The sequence below is a fragment of the Pagrus major genome, chromosome 18, assembly GCF_040436345.1.
Source record: "Pagrus major chromosome 18, Pma_NU_1.0".
NCBI classification, from domain to species: Eukaryota; Metazoa; Chordata; class Actinopteri; order Spariformes; family Sparidae; genus Pagrus; species Pagrus major.
This window is the reverse complement of record NC_133232.1, coordinates 15,048,457-15,071,047: the sequence shown is the minus strand read 5'-3', so window position 1 is coordinate 15,071,047 and position 22,591 is coordinate 15,048,457. Positions and strand designations below refer to the sequence as shown.

Below are 22,591 nucleotides of genomic sequence, written 5' to 3'. Positions count from 1 at the left end.
ATCACTTTGTGAAAAAAATATCTCTGATGTAATGTTAGTCTCTCTTAGTCTACATTGAAAAATGTGACGTTAATTAAGTCTGTCACCCATGTATGGCTGCTGCATATCTAACGTTAATGTACAGCAGTTACCTGTCTGTGTCAGTTTGTTTACTTTAGATGAAGAGGGAGATTAAGAGGATTTAGATATTTTCAGCAGAAGTGGCCCTCAACTGATGATGATGACTGAGTGTAACCTCCATGCAAAATGGTGACGTACTCCCCCGCATGGTCGGTGGAGGCTGCGCAGCCATCGGCAACTATCGGAGCCAAGTTCAGCCCATAACTATAGTTTGTAAAAAGGTCCTATCAGCGCCTCTCCTATCTCCTCCCTTTTCTGGATGGAAGCCCCATTTCATTTTCACTTAACAGAAATAACTGATATGATTATTATTAGCATTTTTAACTGTCACACACTTTTTAATGGACTTCAATAAACTGTCACAGTACATGGAGTAGGATACAAGCACAGACGTTTTTTTAACAATTTTACACCTATCAATCAAGGAAAATACTGCACTGACATGCTTGCATGTTACCATATGAAATGACTATAAAAAAATACACGGCTTGGCTACAGATCAATTACAAGATTGCTTCATGTACAGTTCACAATCAGCACATGGATTAGTAATGAAGTGACTGAAATCATGCAAAAATCATGTATCTATAATCATAAATCCTTTGGTTGGTCTGCTTGCGTTCACACCACGAACGACAACACCAGAGTCTGCTGGGAGGTGGACCAAGACCCACCTTTTCAAGTAGTCTTGGCCCGTTTGTTTGGTCAGCCCAAGGGTTTGATTGACAGCTTTCACATCGAAATGAACCAAACTAACCAGGAAAAGTAATTAGTGAATAATTGTGGCCATTCAAAGAATGCAGTTCTGTTTTTTTCAATTGAGTTGAAGTTGATGGTGAGTCAACCCAGACGAGACCTATAGATCCTCTCGATTGAAAATCTCTGAATTGATGAGGCCGGAGCCAAAGACTGCTGACCTTATCCCCGTCCTGCCACAGCTGTAGGGCAAATATAAACTGCACTTATTTTTGAAATCGCCCGTCACATAGCATAATGGCGCACCATATCACCCACCATAGAAATTTCCGTTGCTGAGGCTGACTTGATTGCAAAAGGACATTGGACTTTGGATTAGTAACACCTGCCTCACTACGCCCTCCTTCAACAGCCATCTTGCTGACTTGCAATAGATATTTTAACTTTATCAGCATTTATGTAACAGTTAATTTAAAAGAAATGGTATAAAATTGATATTTACAGTCTTTATGATTGGCCGAGCAGCATTCACAGCAATTGTAAAAAATTTTAACATTGTTTAAAAATGTCAGATTTGCTGATGATTTTGATTTACTGGGTAAGGCGAAATGTGGATGAGTGAGTGAGTGAGTGAGTGAGTCAGTGCAAAGAGAGGAACATGATAAAGGAGGACGATAAAGAGGAGACAAGCCGATATTGAGGAAAGAAACTGAGAAGCTGGAAAAGTCAGAGCTGGTGTGCCAAGAAAGATCTCGTCATTGACTTTCAAACAATTCCCTGAATGGAGCCTAACCAGACCCTCTGTAACTGACAGAGGGTCTGTGACACTGTAAAAAATAGAAAGGGGGAACCCTGGTTTTAGCAGTCATGATGTCTCCTATATGTAATATGTTTCCTTAATAAACAGGAAAATACAACCATGCACAGTCTGAATTCAAGTTTCTCTCTTTGACTGAACTAAGACAAGTTTAATTGTTAACTGCGTAAAACACACTTCATTCAAACTTTGTCTTTCCACAATCACCAATGGTTTTGTCGAAAATAAATCCTCAATTCAGAGTAAAGTGAAAACATTCTGGCTCTACACGCTGTTTCCCCCATTGCTGTTGCCAGATTCTCTCTCCTCTGCCGCTTCACCTCTCTTCCTTCCCCGCTTGCTATGTCTTCTTGTCCCTGGAGTCAAAGTCCCGGTCAGAGCCGCTGTAAATCACCTCCTTCCTGTATCCCCCGTCTTCAAACTGGCATCCGTCGGTCTGGGAGGTTGTGTTCAGTCCCTGTCAGGTTTCCAGCCGTTTTCACTGGGCGGTTGCTGAACCCAGTTGAGCTGAGCTATCTGTAGAGTACTTTGTTCATTCACTGTTCATGCAAACCAAACTTTTCCTCCTGCTGCAGCTTCACATTAAATGCATTTCACTAGTGAAAAAAAAAATTATTTTTATTTTGAAGTACGGTAGTCTCAGGAAATGCACTGTGTTCATTGAGTTTATTGTTACATTGGAGTAGTTTTATTCACTCTGTGGGAGTACTGGAACTAAAAAGAGCTGGTAGATGAAGAGCTCCAGGTGACACCTACAACTTCACAGTAAGGTGACCAACTCCTTTTAATTAATGTTACCAGGTTCCTGTTAGCATTGCATTTAAATCGCATTCGCTTTGACAGCATTCCCCCGCCATTTTCTTTGTGACTATTGTCATCTTATAAGTGAAATGTGACTTCTACTACTCCGTGCTGCGACTCTGCTGCTGGCACTGCTGCTGCAAGGAGTAGACGGCCTGCAGCAGTTTCTACCTGTAGTGTCCATCATCCAACTAAATATTGATTTCTTGAAATAGTAGAATGACGGAGGGGGTGGTGGGCAAGTACTGTAGTTGGTGTATGCCCAACCACCGTCTATCACCAGGATCACCAACTGAAACACATCCACTGATGATCAAAAATGTTCAGCATGAATAACAGTGCTATTATTCCAAGTTAAGTCAATGAATGTAGGCAGACAGGAGCATAGAGGAACAAGACTATTGAGAAAGTAGAGAATGAAGAGAAAAATAATTCATATTCATCATGATAATGTTTCGAATTAGTTTTGAAATGTATCTGTCAAAGCTGTCACACACGGTCTGAACTTTTTTCACAGCTGTGCTTTCAGTCAGAGAGCACATTGTCTGTATCTTTTGTGACTGCAACTGCAAAACCCATCCAGTGGTGAAAGCAAGCCAGAAATTTACATAACATTGTATGTGTGGGAAGGAGCGTTAACTTATAGTGAGAGAGAACACAGAACGTCTGGCACTGAAAAAGCCACTCCTACATGCTCCACCCCCACTGTGCACCCAGTCTGGGATCTAATTGACAAGATTTGACAAGATATTACAATCTATTTTTGAGTTGATGACGCATATCCTCATGCATATTGTGGCACGACACTTGGCAATATTGCAAATTATTATGCCACAATATATTGCTATACCACAACTTACAAGATATCAGTGTCACAGTCATGTTTAACATTAACACTAAGAGTCAAATTTATATCTAAATAAGATTGTCATTGTATTGTTTTTGTTATTTCACATTTTTTCTGTCCTTTCAGAAAATATGGTTTCAGCTCGTAAGTGTAATCACAGAAATCTTAGCATTTCTACAGACTCAGCGTGGTGGTGATGGGTAAGTAGTTGTGTTACACTGACAATGTTGTGAAAAGAACTAATCATCCTGCTGGCCACAGGTGCCTGGAACTAAGCCGCAGGTTCAGCTGAACATCTTTCATGATGAACAGAGCTCAGTAACATAGCAGGTTGTCGGCACAAACCAAATGTTTTCACTTTTTCATCAGTAGCTGCATAGACACATTTCTGTCTCAGGTACATCTGCTAATTAGGACATTGTTCTATACTAGTTTGTCTGATGACAGAATAAAAAGATCAACAATATGGCTTAGATCCTGTGTAGCTCAATAACATTGCAACGGCCTGAATTACACATTCAATTCCACTGGAACCTTGCACATCCTCACTTGCAGGAGAAGGAAATTTGTCTCTTCGCCCACCCTGGAAACAGTTTGATGTTAAAACAACTTCTAAAACTAGATGTCGTCAGGGGGTTGAAATATATAGCCAAAATGAAAACCGAACCGACGTCACGTTGCAACATCAATGTCATCTCAACATGCAGTCTTCAACATCGACACTGCCTCAACGTACAGTCTTCATCTTTCAAAGAATATTCAATTTGAAAATGTCCTGACATTTTTGGTCAATAACGGTCTTGCAAGAATTACACCAATGCTTATGATGACATCAGGACAAAGCACAACCACTTACTATTAAAAAATTACTGTTTAACATTGATTCAAATCAATTTTGTGAATGGTTTTCCCTACCATAGTAACGCTTAGGTGCATCACCCAAGCCGTTTTGAATGAAACAATTGAATGAATATACAATCAATACTAAGAGACCCAACCCAACTACCTAAATGCTCTTTTCCAGATCTAATGGATGTACCCAGTGAGCACCAACTGGGATTTAAACATCGGTTTTAATTTAAAACTGGGTGATATTCAGTCTGAACGTCTCAGATGTCTTTTTGCCATCTTTTCAACCAGCTAAAATGTGTTTATAACATCAACGTGTCACAAAACACATTCGTTTTTCATTTTAATGATTGCTTAATTTGTAGGTTGGAAGACAAGTGATACTGATTAGCGTGAAGGTATTTCTTCATGTAGACTACATTCCACCGATGAGTGAAATATGACTTTGAAAACATTATTTCAATGTTTTTAATGTTTCATATACAATGTCATAAATATGGAACTATACAGGCCATGAGCTGCCAACAAGAAGCTTCAGGACATCGTAATGGGAGCAGTTTCATACATTATGGTAAAATAAGAAATTGTGCTTAATGCTGTAAAGTGCATACGCAAAAAGATAGAGCATTACAGCTTTGACTACTCAGAATCATGATTTGGGGAGCAAAGTGAGCAAGCATAAGGAATAATTATGATGCTTCAAGTTACTGAAGTGTTTGTGGCTGTCCATCGACAGGGTATGGTAGTTTGATTCCTGACTCCTGCAGTGAAAATTGTTGTCGCTATAAAGACTCTTTTTATTCTGTACAATGTGCAAATAAGAGCTTATCGTTATTGTTCCCATATCTAACTTAAAAGCCAGTACTGCAAAACCTGGGGAAATATTGTCTTAATGTGATCATTTAATCAATGTCTTCAAATAATGGGTGAAAAACTCTCACCTTTGAACCAATTTGAACTTCAACAGAAACATGTTCACTGAGTAATTAGTTAGCAAGTTTTTTGGATTATCTGCTCTAGCTATCCAAACTGTTAGTACAAGGATATGGTAATAATAATAATGGCCCGTGATGATGTGGAATTGAAGTTTTTAAATTAAAAAACATCAAATTTTCTTGCAGAGAGAAGAGCCTGTGTTGAGCCTGAAGTCTGAAAGATGCAAGACATCCACAGTAGGTTGAAATATATACAATCATTCTTAACATTTAATACACAAAGACAACTCTAGGTTGCATAATTCTATTCCAAGAATTGGGAGTTGTTTCATAAAAGATAGAGGAAAGTTGGAATATGCTAGGCATGTGCAGTAAATTGAAATTGAAATTCGTGCTTAGGAACGTTATATCACTTCTTATGCAAAGATAACTTTGAGGTTGCAAAGTACTGTATAAGAATGTCAGGGTATGGATTTGTGCTCAATACATTTTACTTACACGGCTTGCTGTCCTGTGGTTCAGGTAAAACTTGCACGTCATTTAAACCATTTTTACACAGGAGGTTGTATGCAATCATGCATACAAGTGGTTCAAAATTACCAAGATATGATTTGAGTAAATGAACAAAAAGAATTAAGTAAAGTAGTAGTGGTTGGGAAGAAAGGTCCAATTTGAGACTCAAATATGTTGACCACAAGAAAAACAGCAACCCCACTGTAGAATAGACTATTTCAGATTACATCTTCTGTTAAGTAACAACAGAACAAGGACTACAGAGACCCATATAGTCAGACAGAGAGATGTCAAGTCATGATTCTTCCAGCTGTGCATCAGCACTGGTCTCATTATAATCCTGTTCCTTAACTAGAGGCATCCATCTCCCAGCAACTGAGTGCCTGTGTCCCTCTTTTCCAGGGCAGGGTAGGGGCTGATGCGGTAGCTAAGCTAGCGGCTAGCATTAGCTGCCATAGCAGATGAAATGCTGCAGATTTACAGAGGACAATCGGGGGTTGCTGGCTGGCTGCTCTGACAACTTAAGCAGCTGCTCTCCAACCGACATATCGGGATATAATGACCTACTGTATAGCAGAGCATATCAACACGTTTCGATCATGCAGCAACACACCCATTCATCTCCCATGTCTCCCTTCGGTTTGCTTCGCCGGCATCCTCTCCCATTCTATCTGGTGTCGTGCGGTAACTTAAGGCAGGTCGCGACTGCTACCGAAACTTGCCTAGATACACACTAACGCGCGCGCACACACACACACACACACACATCGAATCGATCATTTTTCTCTAAATGGCCAACATAACACTTTGTAGACTCGCCACATAGTTAGCTGTTAGAAACGACTCAGTCACAAGGTAAACGAGAAGGGCAAGAGGCTGATAACAGTAGACTTGGAGGACATTGCATGCTACTATAACGGGGTAACGTTGTGGAGTCCATCACCATAATGCACTTATCAGCTACTGTAGATGCGACAGCCAAGCCTTGATTGTTGGTCCATTGTCCAACACCGACGTTAACCCACCTCCTTCATCAAAGCCTGCCCAATGCCCTATTAGCCATCTTAACAGCAGTGGCAGAGGAATGGGGACACGAGGCCGGTGACAGGGGCGAATAACATAGGAAGGGGTAACAATATGCCATCAAGTACTGATATCGCTGATTGACTATCAAGCCTTTAATATGCACATACTAGAGACAATAGTCAACTAGCGCTAGGCCCACATAGACACGAATTAAAAAGACAAACGCCGACCGGCTATTTCTTACCTCAGGCGGTGTGTCGAACCAAGTTCCGCGTATCAGCCATATTCGGAACCTCTATCGCCCTCCGTCCACACGAACCGAGCCCCCTCCCCCGGGTCAGTCGTCCCTCTTCCACAGCAGAAATCCAAATAATGTGTTGCCGATAAAAATCCCAGTGCGTTTAGTTTCCAGTAAAAAAAAAAAATGCGTTATTCTCCGGAGCTCACAGAGCGGCTTGTCGATAGGGACTGATTGCCGGCGCAGCACGGCTAGCCGTGCCTAAGGGGAGGTGGGCAGCCCACCGCCTCAACCACGGACACCCCGAATTCAGTCTTCTTTCTGTTCGGCAAGCGCAATTTACTTTGTCGAGTTTATGTCAGATATATAAAAGAGACCACGTTGTAACGACAGCGTGGGTCAGTTAGATTAGCAACCCCGTCCGCTTGTTCAATTAATGTAGAGGCAAGAAGCTAACATTAGTTAGCTAGCTATTAGCTAGCATGCTAACAGCTAGCTGCCTAATAAAACACTGACATTGGAATTTGGAGGAAGACAGTCCGCACACTGCAGGCTGCTTGGCGGGCAACGGCCAGCCGATGGGCCGCTGTACAATACAGGTAAACGATATGAAAAATTATATTTTAGCAGGCACAGCTACAGCTAGCTCTATGCTGGCCAGCCCCTCCGTGATGTTAATATCGGTCAAAGGAGAGGGGCTGCATTGAGAGCGCACTCCCGACACCAGGCAAGTACGGCCCAGCGCGCTCCAGAGAAATTTCCCACAAAATGGCTGCCAAAACAAATTCATAGCGGGCAGTCACACACTTTACTTCCAAAAGCCAGTCTTTAGATGGAAATGTGTTGGCGTTATTATTTCTCATGGAGCAAATCACAGTACCCGAACCCACCTCGAGGCATTTGTCAGCAGGCATGAGAGAAAAGAGGCATTTTGTAACGAGCTGACAAAGTTAACACTAAGAAACCTGATTGATTCCCTCCGACTTCTATAGAACAGTGTAAGACCAACACATTTGTTCAATCCCAGAGTCAATATCCCGTAAAACAGAGGCCATACGTCGGAGGTCTATATCTAGTTTGGTCCAATACCAGTATAAGAAATCTGGCCATCATCTCACATGCAGGTCCAGGTGATGGCCCTGGGCTGACCACTGGCAACTGGACCTTCATGTTAAGGGGACAGGAGAGCAGTTCAGTGCTCATTAACCACCAAAATGTTCTCATGAATGTTTGTCAAAGTGTCAGCTGTTTGTTTCCAGTGTTAAAGTACTCCCATGTTCTGTTTGTAACTATAACAAGGCTCACAGATTACAGTCAAATCAAAAACAAGAATCAAACATTTTATTAAAGTTCTTGGGTATGTCAAAAAAACAAACATATAAACTGTATCAAGCACAAATTGTAGCTTACAATAATTCTGCTTCATACTCTGGCAACATAAAAGTTATACAACTACTATCAAATTAGAAGAGGAGGGCAATATACAACACTGACAAAGTAGATGGTGGCTGAAAAAGGTAATCGGGTCTCCAGAGCTTTCTTCCACTCCTCATTTCTTCAGTTTAGGTGGTGGTCTGTGGAGAGAAACAGGCACATGTTAACACACAAAAAAAAAAGAGCAGGATCCCTCTTTGGTTTTTGAATAGCCATTAACACCCATTAACCAGTAAATTTTAGAATATTAAGTGATATTTATGAGGTGCTTTCCATTTAATCCAGTGCTCAACAGACACAATGAGCTCCGGCGCCCCGTTCAGACCCCGGGACAAGGCTGTCTGACATGTTCTGAGGGAGGGACTCTGAGTGAGGAGCACAGTAGTCCCACATAACTGGACTTATTTCCACACTTGGTTATGTCACTGTACCAGCGCTGGAGACAGAATCACACTGGACTGCATCTTCCAGTCAACACTGATGACGTCACAGGTAGTTGTGAAACTTTCATTTGTGAAAGCTGTCCAGTAGGTGCTAGCTAGAGCTAACGTTAGCATGGCTGCCCTGGCTAGTTTGACTTTCGATGTCATGACGTACTCTGGCTTAAGGTAACATTACCGAAATATCTCTTTGAATCCCTTACCCGCTACTACACTGATTGGCAGTATACATCTTCAACCAGCAGGCACGCTTTCTCCCCCCAGGTGGTACTACTGAGTTATTATAGATCCCACCCGAGTTCTGACAAGAACCGCTCTACTGTGCCTCTGATTGGTTGACCTCATTGGATGTGTTCTCTATGCTTGACTCAAAGAGTTGACTCAGTCCTTCTGTTGTTGTCTATTTTTCGGCAGCTCTGATCTGTAGTTTTGCAGGTAAACACACCAACCTCTTCGGTCACCCTCCCCGTCTTCTGCTGCTCCTCTGTAGGTCACACATCCTCCGGATCTGCTCTTTGCTGCAAGACTGTCCAGCAGTCTACCAAGGCCACAGAAATCTGTCAGTGTAACTGACTCGTTATTATTTCCAAACTGTACATTCAATGTTTTTTGGATTATGAGCTGTAGTTGCCCTTTGGCTGTGGCAGCTGCAGTGTCTCTGGGCTCATTAGGTAGAACGGCCAGTCTGGGTGGTGAAGTAGTGGCAGCCCACCCTGCAGACAACTGGATGATGTGTGACCCTGAGAGGAGCAGCACAAGAGGCCAAAGAGGTCGGTTTGCCCGCAAAACTACCAACGCAAAAAAACAGACATTACCAGAACTACTGCATGCGTGAACAGTTTGAGTCAAGCATAAAGAACGCAACCAATGAAGTCAACCAATCAGAGGCGGAGTGGAGCGGGTCCTGAATGAACCCTGTTGGGATCCATGATAACGGAGTGATATTACTAAACTAAAGAGTAGCATCACACATTTTAATGTACATTATCTTTGTTGCCTTTCTGGAGGTGTTATTTAGGCTAGGCTCACACCAGTCTTAAAAATCATAATCTATTGTGAAATGGGGCAAGGATTTCACAATCCCAATGACTTATACATTACAAACCTTAGAGAGTGGGACACTTAAAAACACCTCAATGTTTTATGGAGTCTGCATTACAAGGAATCTTATAATAGTTATGATGAACAGATAAACAAGAAAAGCAAATCATCTTCTTGGTCAATAACTCGGTAAGAAAGGGGATAACTATCTTTTTAACACTACACGACACAGTTTTAAACCATTTTATATCTGCTTTAGGACCTGCTGCAGCCTCCCTTTAAAGTCGGGAAAATGACTCAAAGTACTACTCCATTCTGACATTTCTTTCTTTAAATAAAGTAGAAGATTGCCATTTCTGTAAATAGTTTATCAACAAAGCATTTGTCAGTAATACAGTTGAGGTGGAAAAAATATTAATATATTGCATGACGATTAAAGTGGTGCTCCCAAAATTTGTGCTTGTGCTCCTAAAATTGCTCCTAGGAGCACCGGGGATACTAGGGGAAAACAGTCTGGAGTCCTGCACAGAGAGCTGAGTGCAGCAGTTTTGGAGGGTCTGGATGTATGTGTCAGCCTGTCACCATAACTCAACTCTGGGAACATTAGTAGGTAGGGGAAACTGCTTCACCTCATAATCCCAGTCATGGAGCTCTGGAGCAGGACCAAAACCACTTGTTCCCGTCTGTTTAGTTGTTTCAAATTCACCATATTAATATGTAAATTCACTGCCTCCAGATCTTAATACTGCATGTCACTGTACAATCGACTTGGGTGTTTACATGGTACCACGCTGCTAAGTAATTACTACTACTAGCAGATGGTGAAAATGTTGAAAACAAACTCCAAGGTAAGGTAAAGTGCAAGAGAAACAAAAGGTGAATGGTAAAATTATAACCCCAAACATTTTGGTGTAATTATGTAGTTTATTAACAATGGGATATTATTAGTGACGTTCCATGTTTGCTCACAGTTTTACTGCCAAATAAAGTGATTCAGATAATGTCAATCGCTCTCACTCTGTCCGAGTACTTCTTGATTGGGTTTCTTCAGACTTTTTTGTAATGAAGTTACAAACTACCTTCTCCTCTGATGCCGGCAACCTCATCATCCTAGACAACCTCAGTGCAGAATTTGGCACCAACCACCATCCCATCCTTCTCTCGCGTCTCAAAACTGTTGTCAACATCACCACTACTGCCCTCTCCAGGCTCAAATCCTACCTCTCTGATAGACATCAGTTTATCAGCATCAACAACTGCTCCCCTCTCCCCAAAAATTGGGGTATTACAGTTGCTGTGCTAAGGAACACAGCAACTGTAATACCCCAATTACAGCTGGGAGGAGGTATGCTTTATGGAGATTGCATTGGACTAAAAAAGACTACATGTCATTCACCTGAATCCGAGGAGCCTGCTGACCAAAACAGAGAAGCTCAAGCTTCTGACAACTAAACTGAAGGCTGCCGTGATTGTGGCCAAAGGGACTAGGATCAACAGCTCGACTGAAGATGTGGAAATTGAACTTCCTAGACGGAGCGGTCTATGTAGTGTTATCGTAGGCTCGTGTCATTTACCTTGGCATTACTCAAGATCAGTCACTCTCAGCTGACTTTATAGCTGAGAAATTATGATATACAAGTATATAAGTATCAGTAAACTCAAGTTCTTGTATTGAGAACGAGGCAGTTTGACTCACAATTAAAAGAAACCTTGTATTAACACTGATACAGTGCCATTTTGATTACACCTGTTCTGCATGGTACAGTGGCCTGAAAAAGAAACTAAGGTATATAAGATGCTGGTTAACAACACTGTCCTGTAGGAGATACTGAATTCAAGAAGCCAGGGATGCTTAAGGTGGAACAGTTAAAATTCTACAGGGACTGTACTGTGGAACAGCCATCCACTTAGCATCAAGCTATCAGAATCCAGGGAGGTTTTTAGATGTCAGGTCTGGGTCCATATTTGGAACAAGATGACTGACTAGATGGAGACTGGCAGGCCACGAGCGTGTATTGTGCTTTAAAGAAAAAAAAAATGTTTTCATGAAGAAATGCTTTAATAATGTAATGACTGAACAAAAAGGACATATTAGGAGAGAGACTGAAGTTTCAAGCCTGTATTTTATATCAAGGTGTGTTTGGATCTTTATTTATTTTAGATGAATCTATATATGTTGTGTTACTGTCCGTCCTGTTAGGGACCATGTTGGAAACAAATGTTCTCACATTTTACATGTTATCCCTTGGATTTATCTTTTATACACATAAATAAAATCAAACTTCACAACTTCCACTGACAGCTCTCCTGTGCTCACATCAGCAACCTCGGTTTCATCCTCAACATGTCAAACACATCACCAAAACAGCCTTTTTCCTCCTTAAAAAGCACTGCCCGTCTCCGCCCATCCCTCTCCTTTTCAGCCATGCATTCATTACTTCCAGAATGGACTACTACAATAGTGTCCTCCATGGTACATCCTCCAAAATCCTCAAGAAACTCCAATATACACAGAACTCTGTTGCTCGTCTGCTCACCCACTCCCGTGATCCCTCATAACCTCCACTGGCTCCCTGTCCCCCACTGAATCCACTTCAAACTTCTCATCACTTATAAAGCCCTCCACAAACTGACTGCCCTCTACTTGACTGACCTCCTTCGCTGGCATTCCCACCTGCATCCTCAGGTCGGCTGACGCCATCCTCCTCCCCCAGCCCCTTACTTGAAGTTTGAATGCATGTTTAGATTAGAATGAAATTATTATATATGGTGTGTAATTAGTATTTATCTTGACTGTGCTGCACTTTGTTATTTACATATGATTGGTTGAGACGTTATCAGAACTATTTGAATTTCATGTGTTATACACAGTGAAGATGCAACTTTTTAGAAGTCCACAAGATGGAGCTGTTTAACCCAGTTAATCCAACAAGTGCATGCAGGTGTGGCAGAACCACCTTATACATTCAACTCAAGCTGTACTGACATGGGGAAAAAACTAAGGATAACATAAAATTTTACAGCTGCCACAGATCATAGGGGGTCCAGCTCTTCCACTTCTGACATACTACTATAATATACTAACCCAACTAAGGCCTTTAATCTGTTGGTGTAGGCCGAACTATAAAGATGGATGGAAATAAATTCAGCAAATAATGGAAACATCTCTTCATTAGATTTAGGTTCCCTCACTGGCCAACCAACTCTTAGATAACACTATTAGTAATTAGTTCACTATTAGTTCAGACAGATCAAAACACACAGCAGAAATGTTAAAATAGCTTGCATATGACCCAGGATTTACAGCTAGTAAGGACAAACGATTCAGAGACTGGTCCCTCCAGTGGGTTCATAGTACACTCACTCATACGTCAAGGTACAACAGGGAGCTTTTTCAAGAGATTAACGACAAATTCAATTTGCAGAATCAGAACTGCACTTACAAATTAGACATTTTGAAAAAACAATTCAATACTGATCGAAGAGAGTGAGCTTCTTTATATTAATGGGAGCATGAGGGTAAATCTTGTATAAAAGGTCATTTTAAAATTATACTTGAGCCTCCAGCAACTTATGAGAAGTAGGAGGACAAATTTGGACTACAGTGGAAAACCACAAGCTCTTTCCATTTTGACAGAATTTAGAATGGATGTAGTCATTTCTATACACCTGCCAAAAAGAAATGCAATGTCTGTCACCTGTTTATGTAATTCGACAGACTGTTGGGCATCTAGTGGGCACAAATCATTTTCATATATTTTAAGGTTTCCCTCTGTGGGTCCACTTTGCATCCTGGAAACCATCTACCAAACCAAAAGCAGTTCTGCGCTGATGTAGCCAATTAAGAACTTGAATGGATGGAGAGAAACATTTTTCAGAGTAATATTGGTGGCTTTTAAGAAATCCCTAACTAAGAAACCCTCTGTTAACAGATGGATTTATATTTATTTACATTCCATATTTTACACCAAATTTTACTGGTATATGCAGATCTTTTAAACACAGGTAAAGCTGGAAAAAAAGGTAATTGACTCATTTCCCATTGCCAGTAGGTTGAACAGTAGAAAGCAGCAGATCATATCTCATCAGCCTGTATCCAGAAGACGTTAAATTTTGTTTTAAAAAAGTCTTAAAAGCATATTCTGAATGAGACCCACTGATGAAAATGACATTTACAGGTAATTAGTGAAATAATGCATTGAAGTGGTTTAGAGTCAATAATCTAAGTGTATCTAGAATGCAACCATTGTTTGCACAAAGTCTGGCCTGAAAAGTGGACATCTAAGAGGCTGTGCACTGTCCCTGTCAAATAAACAAATAAATACATAATTCATATTTCATCTTACCTTTCTGAGCTAAGTAAGTAAACAAGTAAACAACAGTTAATGAAATAGATCATTTGGATGACTGTATCCAGGCATCTCACTATCTTAATCTTTGTAATAGATTTAAGGAGATGTTATATTGGATACTACACAGACCACCTTAAATTCTGAACCAAAATAAGCCCAGCAGATCCTCTGTGTACTGAATCTTAGGTGTCAGGTGGAACCTGTAAGCATCGTTTTGGAGCCTGTTCTAAAATCTATTAGTTCTAGTCTTGTATAGATAAGGGTTGAGTACAGGAGATGTAATGTCTGTAAAAATAAAAGGGTTGCCATCAAAAGCAGGAGTCTTACACTCTCGAAGATTTAAGTTTGCAAAAACAAATGTCTTAAACATACTAAAAACCAGATCAAATAACAAAAAAACAAAACAGTTCAGTTGTGTCATGGTAAAGGGGGTTGATTTTATCTGAGCTGCTCAGGACAATCTGTCTGATATTAGTTTACCTGTAGATGCCAACCACCACAGCATGGTCTCTCTCATAGGGCTCCAGTGTGAGCTGTTCCTGTGGCTTCATGTTCTCAGAACTCATCTTCTTCACTTCTGAGGCAAACACTGCCTCTGGAGCTGCTGTCGAGTCTATACAGTTAGCCTGAAGCAAAGAGACACATCAGAGTCTACACAGCTGACAAGAGAGTCAGTACTAACAAACATCAACAGATCAAAACTAGTCATAAGCAGCAGTGAGAGTACTGTACTGTGCATGAAATTAGTTTCCAGGCCTTAATTACATTCAGTCCATTGAGCATGAGACGCTTCTGATCGTCAAACAATGTCTAAAAACATTTTAAAAGTGAATTTATTTGGCAGATATCAATCCATTAAAATAGTCCTGTCAAGAGTCCAGAGAGGCCCAGTCAGCCACATCCCACCTGTTTGAGTCTTACATCGTCTCTGGACTTCACAGTCACGTCACTAGCTTACTACACAATAACAGGACTTAACAGTTTGTGCTGAAGGTTGGAGGACTGCCATCTGTCAAGGAGGTCATCAATGTACCTTGATTGAGATAACAAAGTGTCCTCCGTTCTTCAAGAAGTTGTGAGCGTTCAATGCAACAATCCTCGTCTGGTCAGGCTGGGCAACATCAGCAAAGATAACATCCACCATGCCTGTAAAGGGACACACCATTACTCTCTGCACACTCAGCGTCTGATTCAGTGTGCTTTCACAGACACACATGCCTACAAACATTGTGACAATATGTATCAATTGATGTCTATTAATTTCATCAATTAATTGTTACCACAATGTGAATAAAAAAATGTTGACAGGAAAATTTAGAAAATCTGTTCATTTTGCCCTGATGTATAAAGAAGACAGCTGTTTGGACAGACAAACCCAGTCTGATCACAGCAGCCATCTTAAAGCATTGTTTTCCTTTTTATCAACATTCTATCTGCAACTCCAAGAAGTAATTCCCACTGTCTGTATGCATCTTTCTAACTGGATGATTTTTTTCCTGCTCAGTGCATGTCTGGTGCTCGTGCAAATGCCAGCTTCCAGTATGACTACTGTGAACATGCTTGTCAGGGCCTATTAATAAACCCACATAACTTAAAAAGCCCAACAAAACCATGAGCTGCTGCTGGCAGCTGGCCTCTTCATTAGAGGCCTGTCAGGTGGGAAGCAAGAGAAGAGACAACCTGTCCACATATTACTCTTAAACTCAAACTGAAAGATGGACCAAGTGTGTTGTTCCCAATGAGGATGGCGTGCCTTTACGACTCAAGATGGGCAGAAAGGACAACCAATTGGAAGACACACCAGAAGACACTATTTGCAGATTCAGGGTGTTAGTGATTAGCTTGCTCCTTCAACATATCGTTAATGTCAAGCTTGTGGTAAACATGTATTTCCTCTAAAAGATCATTTAACTAACCCTCACTTGTAATAAATGGACTGAATTTCTAACCCCAGAGTGAGCAGACTGTGACTTTACTTGTTTCATGCTCATTTCCCTAAAGTAAGCTCCCCTGGTTCTGATGTGTATAGTAAGACTTTTAATTGAGCCTGAGATGGGTAAGGAAGTAAGAAAAGTTTAAATGGAGGTATGAATAGGTGTGAAGGTTGTAAACAAATGAGCATGCATGTAAATATTGATGTGCAAGTGGACAAATTCAATCTATAAAACATAGGATAATAATGGATATGTAGACGTGAGGATGGAAGGCTGAAAGTTGGTCTGAGGACTGAGTTGTGGCCCACAAGGACTGAGGCAATTAAATATCTCTTCCTGTGCAAAGTTTCTGAATACTCTGAGACCACCTTTTCCACATAAAAACAGGGCGGGTTTGTCAGATTATAAACATGAACAGTGTGTGAATACCAATGACGACACATTGCTTGAAGCAACACTCTGAAAATAAAACATATGGTAAACAGTATTCATTGTTCAGTTGGTTTAACAGAACAGACTGGTATAGTTCTGAAGTATTGACTGCCAGTGCTATTGTACAGGGTGATGATGGATCACCAATTCTCACCAGATATATCGGCTGCTAGACATCGATTCTGGTCAGCTGCTCTAATCCACTTCCAGAACTCTAGAATTGCTGTCTGTCTGTTGCGAGTTATACAAACGCCACTCTGAAACTGAATTCAAGCAGCCACTGTCCAGGCTAAGACGTACCTGCAGAGATCTGTTTGGACCGCCTCCAAATGCTGCTTGGATCAAATGTCCACAAAACCTCATTTAATTTATTTTTTTGCTGTTCAGATGGTCTAAAATCAATCTGGATACATATTATCTGTACAAGATATGGACCGGCAGTCTAAACAAGGCCTAATTGTGGCCTGCCTGCCTGCCTGCCTGCCAGCATCTGTGGAGTGCTACTACTGGGGCTCAGGACTACCTACCAACCAGCATCCGGTATTTGTGTGGGTGCCGAGCATCTTCGATGATTGGAATGATGTTGGTGCGCTTCTTTGCCACATTGAGAAGGTCACGACCTGATCGATGGGAGAACTCCACAGCGTAGACCAGCCCTTCCTGTCATACACAAGACACGCATTACTTTCATGTTTACTTACCCTCAGCAGAACGTTACGTTCAACTGTACCTTACAGTTTATCTTGTTCACAGGTTTTAACATTTATTACTGCCTTGCTTTATATTCATGTATGGCATGGCAAACATCTTATTTGTTTATCTTATTTCAAATAACTACACTGTATACAGGGAGACTTTTATTGTGAATGATTTATAGGAAATGTGTTCATTACCACATTTCAATGCAGAATGTTGATTATATCTTTAAACACTAATTTGACCATATAAACAAGGGATGTTTATGTAAAAAGACGAGACTAAAAACTAGTTTAAAATAATAAAATCACCAAAATCTCTCTCCATTTTCCCTGACAAAAGAGAGCAGACATATTACAGACTGCATTTGTTTGTTTGTTTTGAAAATGGAGCAGTTCCATCTTTCCATTAATTTCAGTGTTAATGTTTCAATAACCCTCTGCAGTCAGTGTGGAGTGTGACGTAGTGTGGATGAGCAGTTCTCAAGAAAGGTGCAAGCAGCAAAACCAGAGGCCAAGCAATCAAACAGGCACTGGACTAGTTTGATATAAACTAACAAGGACACCAAAAACAAGACTTAAAAAAAACAAACAAAAAAAAAAACAGCTGACAAAATTAAAACTACTTTCAGAATTATTGTTGGGACATTCTGAGCAAGTTTTTTTCTTTATTAACTGATATTGTAAAGGTTCTTGTGAATATTTGGTGAAAAATGGCCACATGGTGGATGTGTTGTATTCAATGACAGTTTAAATCTTTGAGACAGTTCAGTACTCACCGGTCCAACTATGTCAGAAACGTGGGACACTGTGGTGCCAGAGGCAGCTCCCAGGTACATGACCTTTGCTCCGGGCTTGATGTGGATCTGGTCTACTCCTCCCAAGATGGCCGCTGCTAGCTTGGAGCGGAACGGGTTCCAGGCTCTGTACTCAATCTTTGTCTCGCCCTCCTAACAGACAAAGAGTAAGCAAATGTTGAATCCTAATGTGGCCACAAGAAAAATGACAATAGCTGCTGATTTCACAAGATCAGAAGTGTTTGAGTACCAGCCTCTGCCCAAAAAGTTCCTGTCATGTACATGTACCGCCATCGAATCTCTTATCAGTTCTTCTATCATTTATAATTGTTTTTTTTTAAATAAATTCAGAACAGGATGAAAATGTATTAATTTTCAAGAGTAGCAACAGTAATGTTAACAGCAAAGTCACTGTATAAACTCAATATCTGGCTGGAAACTAATCTAAAATGTCAGTAAAACTAATTATTTCCTGATTATACAATGAAGAACACAGACATCAGTCAGAATCAGTCATTCCTCCTGCCAAGTGATTCACTGCCTGCAGGTACGCAAGTCATATTTTCCCCATGTTTGTTAGAATACATTTCAAAGTACTGATTAATGAGCCGCTAAGGTTGGAACTTATGGTTACTGACATTACTGTCTTTAATAATTTAGCCCCAGGGCTACCAGGTTTCTGTACCCACCCCTCTGTTAACACCAAATGTGTACAGGTTGGAGGGTCTGCATTAAGTAACTGAGCCTTTAGCAAACAGTTATGATTGTAGTGCGATACTGATGTCCTACACTGTTTGAAGTACAATCTCACCTCCACACTGATCCTCTTCTCTCCATACACAGACTCTCCAACCACCATGTTCTTTGTCACCAGGGCATCCTCCTTCCCTCTGGAGATGAACACACCTGAGTGGACACAAACACACAGTGAGTGTCTCCACTTCCACACACACAAATGTTCAGAAAATGCATCAAATCCATGCCATGAGTTTAAACCAAGCTGCAACAGGGTTTCAGCACGTAGTGACCGCATCCCAAATAATAATCCAGAATTACTTTAAACAGGAATAATACATACCTTCGTGTCTGTGTGGCTCAACCAAGACCTTCTTCCCTGCTCCAAAGCCGCCACGGCCTCCAAAGCCACCCCGCCCTCCTCTACCTCTCGGGGTGCCTCTGCCACCGCCCCGGCCCCGAAATCCTCCACCGTCTGGAGACCTGAATCCTCCGCCTGAATAAAGGACACATTTAAACAGAGCCACTCGGGTCAGAATGATAACCAACTCCTGAGCCTTGATGATACACACTGCACTCATGCCAGGTTACACTCAATGTGTTGAGGTCATAATGGTAACCAACGTGTGTTCTTTAATGAAAACACTATGTCCTGTAATTGCTTGAAAAAGTGGATTCTCCACCACATTGGATTAACGGTAATGTGCATGTTGGGATGACAGAAATTACATGACGTCTACAACACACATCCTGCAGCCTCACCTCTTCCTCCTCTGAATCCTCCCCGTCCGCGGTCGCCGAATCCTCCCCGTCCACCGCGGTCACCGAATCCTCCTCGTCCTCCGCGGTCACCGAATCCTCCTCTGCCACTACCTCGTCCTCCACCACGAGGACTGAACCCTTCAAAACAAACACAGATAACAGGGGCTGAGTGTAACACGTCTGCTTTAGACTCATACAGGTCTAATAGAAGTACCGGTTACAGATGGGAGCCTTCAGTAGTTACAGGAGCTCTGTGTGGTTCTGAAAGGAAATTCAAGCTCACAATTTTAATATTCACAATATTAATGAGGTAATGATACAAACGGTTTCCATAAGTGAATAAACGAGCTGTTCTCAGAGGAAAATAAGGTCCCAGAACACTGTTTGAAGCTAGAAAGGTGGCAGGGTCCGCCACATATAAACAAAGTAAACAGTATAAACTGTGTTGTCCTTTAAGGTCAGTTGTTTGTTTATTCAGTCACGAAAACAAAGAGTTTGTTTAATTAGGCGGAAGAAAATAAATAAATAAATAAATAAATAAATAATCAGCCAATGAACATTTTTCTCTTCTCATTAACATTTCTTCACCAGAACTACAGACCGCTCCTTTACAGCAACACTGTTGTGTGCAGTAAGGCGCTGACCCGCTGTGAGAGGTGGATACAGCTCGCTGTGAGACACTCAGCATGGTGAACCAACAATGTGACCAACTACAGCCCAGCTCGTCAGTGGAGTCGAAAATGGCGGCTGGCTAGCTAAAGAGCTTCGTACACACGACCGGAAATGAATGTATCGTACCTATAGTGTAGTACCCAACAGCATTTTAATCAGAGTGTGCCTAGGCTAGTGTTTCTGACATGTTTGGTGAGGACCTGTGACCAACGCGTGCTGGTCTCATGTCCTCAGCCATGGACGTAACTGAGCTCCACAAGCACGCTGGATCTGATCATGTCGGTGTCTCCTGTGGATGGTACTCGCTCCTTCTCCATGTCAGACTAAATGTTTTTAAACAGTTTCTACACACCCGCGAGACCATGAACTGAGTTCTGGTGAAGACTAATGAGCTGATAAACTTTATGATCTGAAACAAGTCTGAGTGACGGTGTGGGACGCGGAACGACTCCGATCAACACAAATACACACGGTTCCGACCCGGGCTTTAATTTTAAAGCTACATTTAAGTGTCGAGGCGGGAGCCTGTGGCACAAAGGAGGGAAAACGAGAGCGAACATGTTGGATGTGGCCCGTTAACAGCTCCGGCAGAGTCACAGTCCCGCTGCTGTTGATCTGCTGTACGGAGCTCAACACGTGTGTGTTCCACGACACAGCGTGTAACTGTTCACTGTCCCTACAGCCTGTCTACACAGTCTACACCATCCAGACCAAACATTATTCCTCTGAGCAGTCTGCTCTGCTAACGGAGAGACTGTTCACAGTCCTGGCAGCAGTTTTCTCTAATATTAACAGTTTGCTGGGCAACATGGCGGTGTAGGCCGAGCCCGCACGAGCTCATTTAACATCAAACACTCGACGAACAAAATATACGAGTAACCGTGACGTGATAAGAGCGATGTAAAGGTGTGTGCAACGTTACCTGGCCTCATGTTATCTGCTGTGAAGAGTTAAATGTGTCTACTGCTCCTCTGCGTCTCTTCCCCACTCACTGCACGGACACACTACTTCCACACGTGTAGCTGCGCGACGGACAACTTCTTCTTCTTCACATGTTTCCGCCACGCGGTACTGTGCGAAATGGCTCTGCGACGCCCGCTGCTGCCCCCTACCGACAGGAAGGAGCCATTTCACTTCATTTCTGCAGAGCAGAAACACTTTATTGAACATATTCAAGAAGGGAAATCAACAGTTTGCATACGAAACAGAAGTGTATGCATGAAACGAAAATATACTTCAGATACAACATTATACATATAAATAAAATAAAATAAAAAATACTTTAAAAAAGACACGTACACTTAATGTTTTATGCTATAGGTGAGTATACTTTAAGTACTCAGAGCTTAACATTTTAGGAACAAAACACATGGCTTCATATAGTTTGTTTAGGAACACATTCTCAGACATCAGTCTTATGGAAGTATTGTTTATGTTCATTTTTAAAAGGGGTTATGGAGGGTTTGTTGTTGTTCCATATGATATTTACCCAGTAAGATAATTATGTTGACCATTCTTGACACCTTTCTTAGAAGACCATTCATATAAATCATAATCTAAAAAAGCTCTGGATGGGTTCCAGTGTTTAACCAGCTATACAGGTCCTGACAAAACTAGAATGTAACTGAGTAGGTGATCAATAGTTTCAGGCTCTTCTAAGCAAAATCCAAATAGATCTACTTCATAATTAAATATTTTATGCAAAGTTTCAGCAGCTGGGTAGACAGAGTTCAAAACTTTAAACTGCATTTATTCTATTTTATGAGCTACTGGCCATTTTAGATACTTAGTGTTTCTTATCATTGTTCCAATATCAATTAAAGTTAAAATCAGAGAATAGTTTGCATTTCAAAACCTCTACAATAACTTTGTCATTACATTTTCTTTGACCCATATATATTTCACCAGTTTTCACTTCTGGAAGTTTGATTGAAACATTTGAATATGTCAACGTATTTTGTATCCTGTGTTTTAAGGGAGGTTGAATAGCTTTACAAATGTGACAGAATTCCCTGTAGGAGCCATTAACATTAAACTTTTCAATAAATTAATTTCAGCCCTGTGATGAACTGGCGACTTGTCCAGTCCCCCGACCCTGAAAAGGATCAGTGGTAACAGACAATGATGGATGGACGGAATTAATGAATGAATTGAACTGTATGAATTGGCCATGTTCATCCATCAAATCAACAACACATACCACATTTCCTACCACTCTTGACTCTTGTTTGCACAAAGAATTCCTATTGATTGTAAAGGTCCTATTATTCCACAAGGTGGCACTATGTGGTGTGAAGTTGTGGGTAAATATCATTTTCCAGCAATGCAAAATGCATCTATGGAAGTTTAATAGCTTGATAGGTAGTCTGGAGATTTCAAAGTCACAGCCCATCAAAAATTCCAACCCTCCAATTTTCTGGAATAAGCACCTTGGTATATGGAACCATATGGAGCC

The 22,591-nt window shown here is 41.2% G+C and overlaps 2 protein-coding genes across 2 annotated transcripts in view; both read right to left on the bottom strand.

Annotated features, from left to right (window-relative positions):
* The window catches only part of dyrk1b (dual-specificity tyrosine-(Y)-phosphorylation regulated kinase 1B), a 76,173-nt gene extending 68,607 nt beyond the window's left edge, over window positions 1-7,566 (bottom strand). Inside the window, exon 1 of the mRNA XM_073486959.1 lies at window positions 6,849-7,566. The gene's annotated coding sequence lies outside the window, so the exon portion shown is untranslated. The remainder of the gene's footprint in view (window positions 1-6,848) is intronic.
* A 603-nt stretch (window positions 7,567-8,169) lies between these two features.
* fbl (fibrillarin) lies at window positions 8,170-21,177 on the bottom strand. Its single transcript, XM_073487005.1, has 9 exons — window positions 21,059-21,177; window positions 19,465-19,602; window positions 19,046-19,198; window positions 18,779-18,873; window positions 17,950-18,120; window positions 17,003-17,135; window positions 15,143-15,255; window positions 14,590-14,735; window positions 8,170-8,416 (listed from the first exon to the last, which is right to left on the bottom strand). Exons 1-9 carry the CDS (start codon window positions 21,066-21,068, stop codon window positions 8,392-8,394), a joined length of 984 nt encoding a protein of 327 aa, XP_073343106.1. The 5' UTR covers window positions 21,069-21,177; the 3' UTR covers window positions 8,170-8,391.
* Between the last annotated feature and the right edge of the window lie 1,414 nt (window positions 21,178-22,591).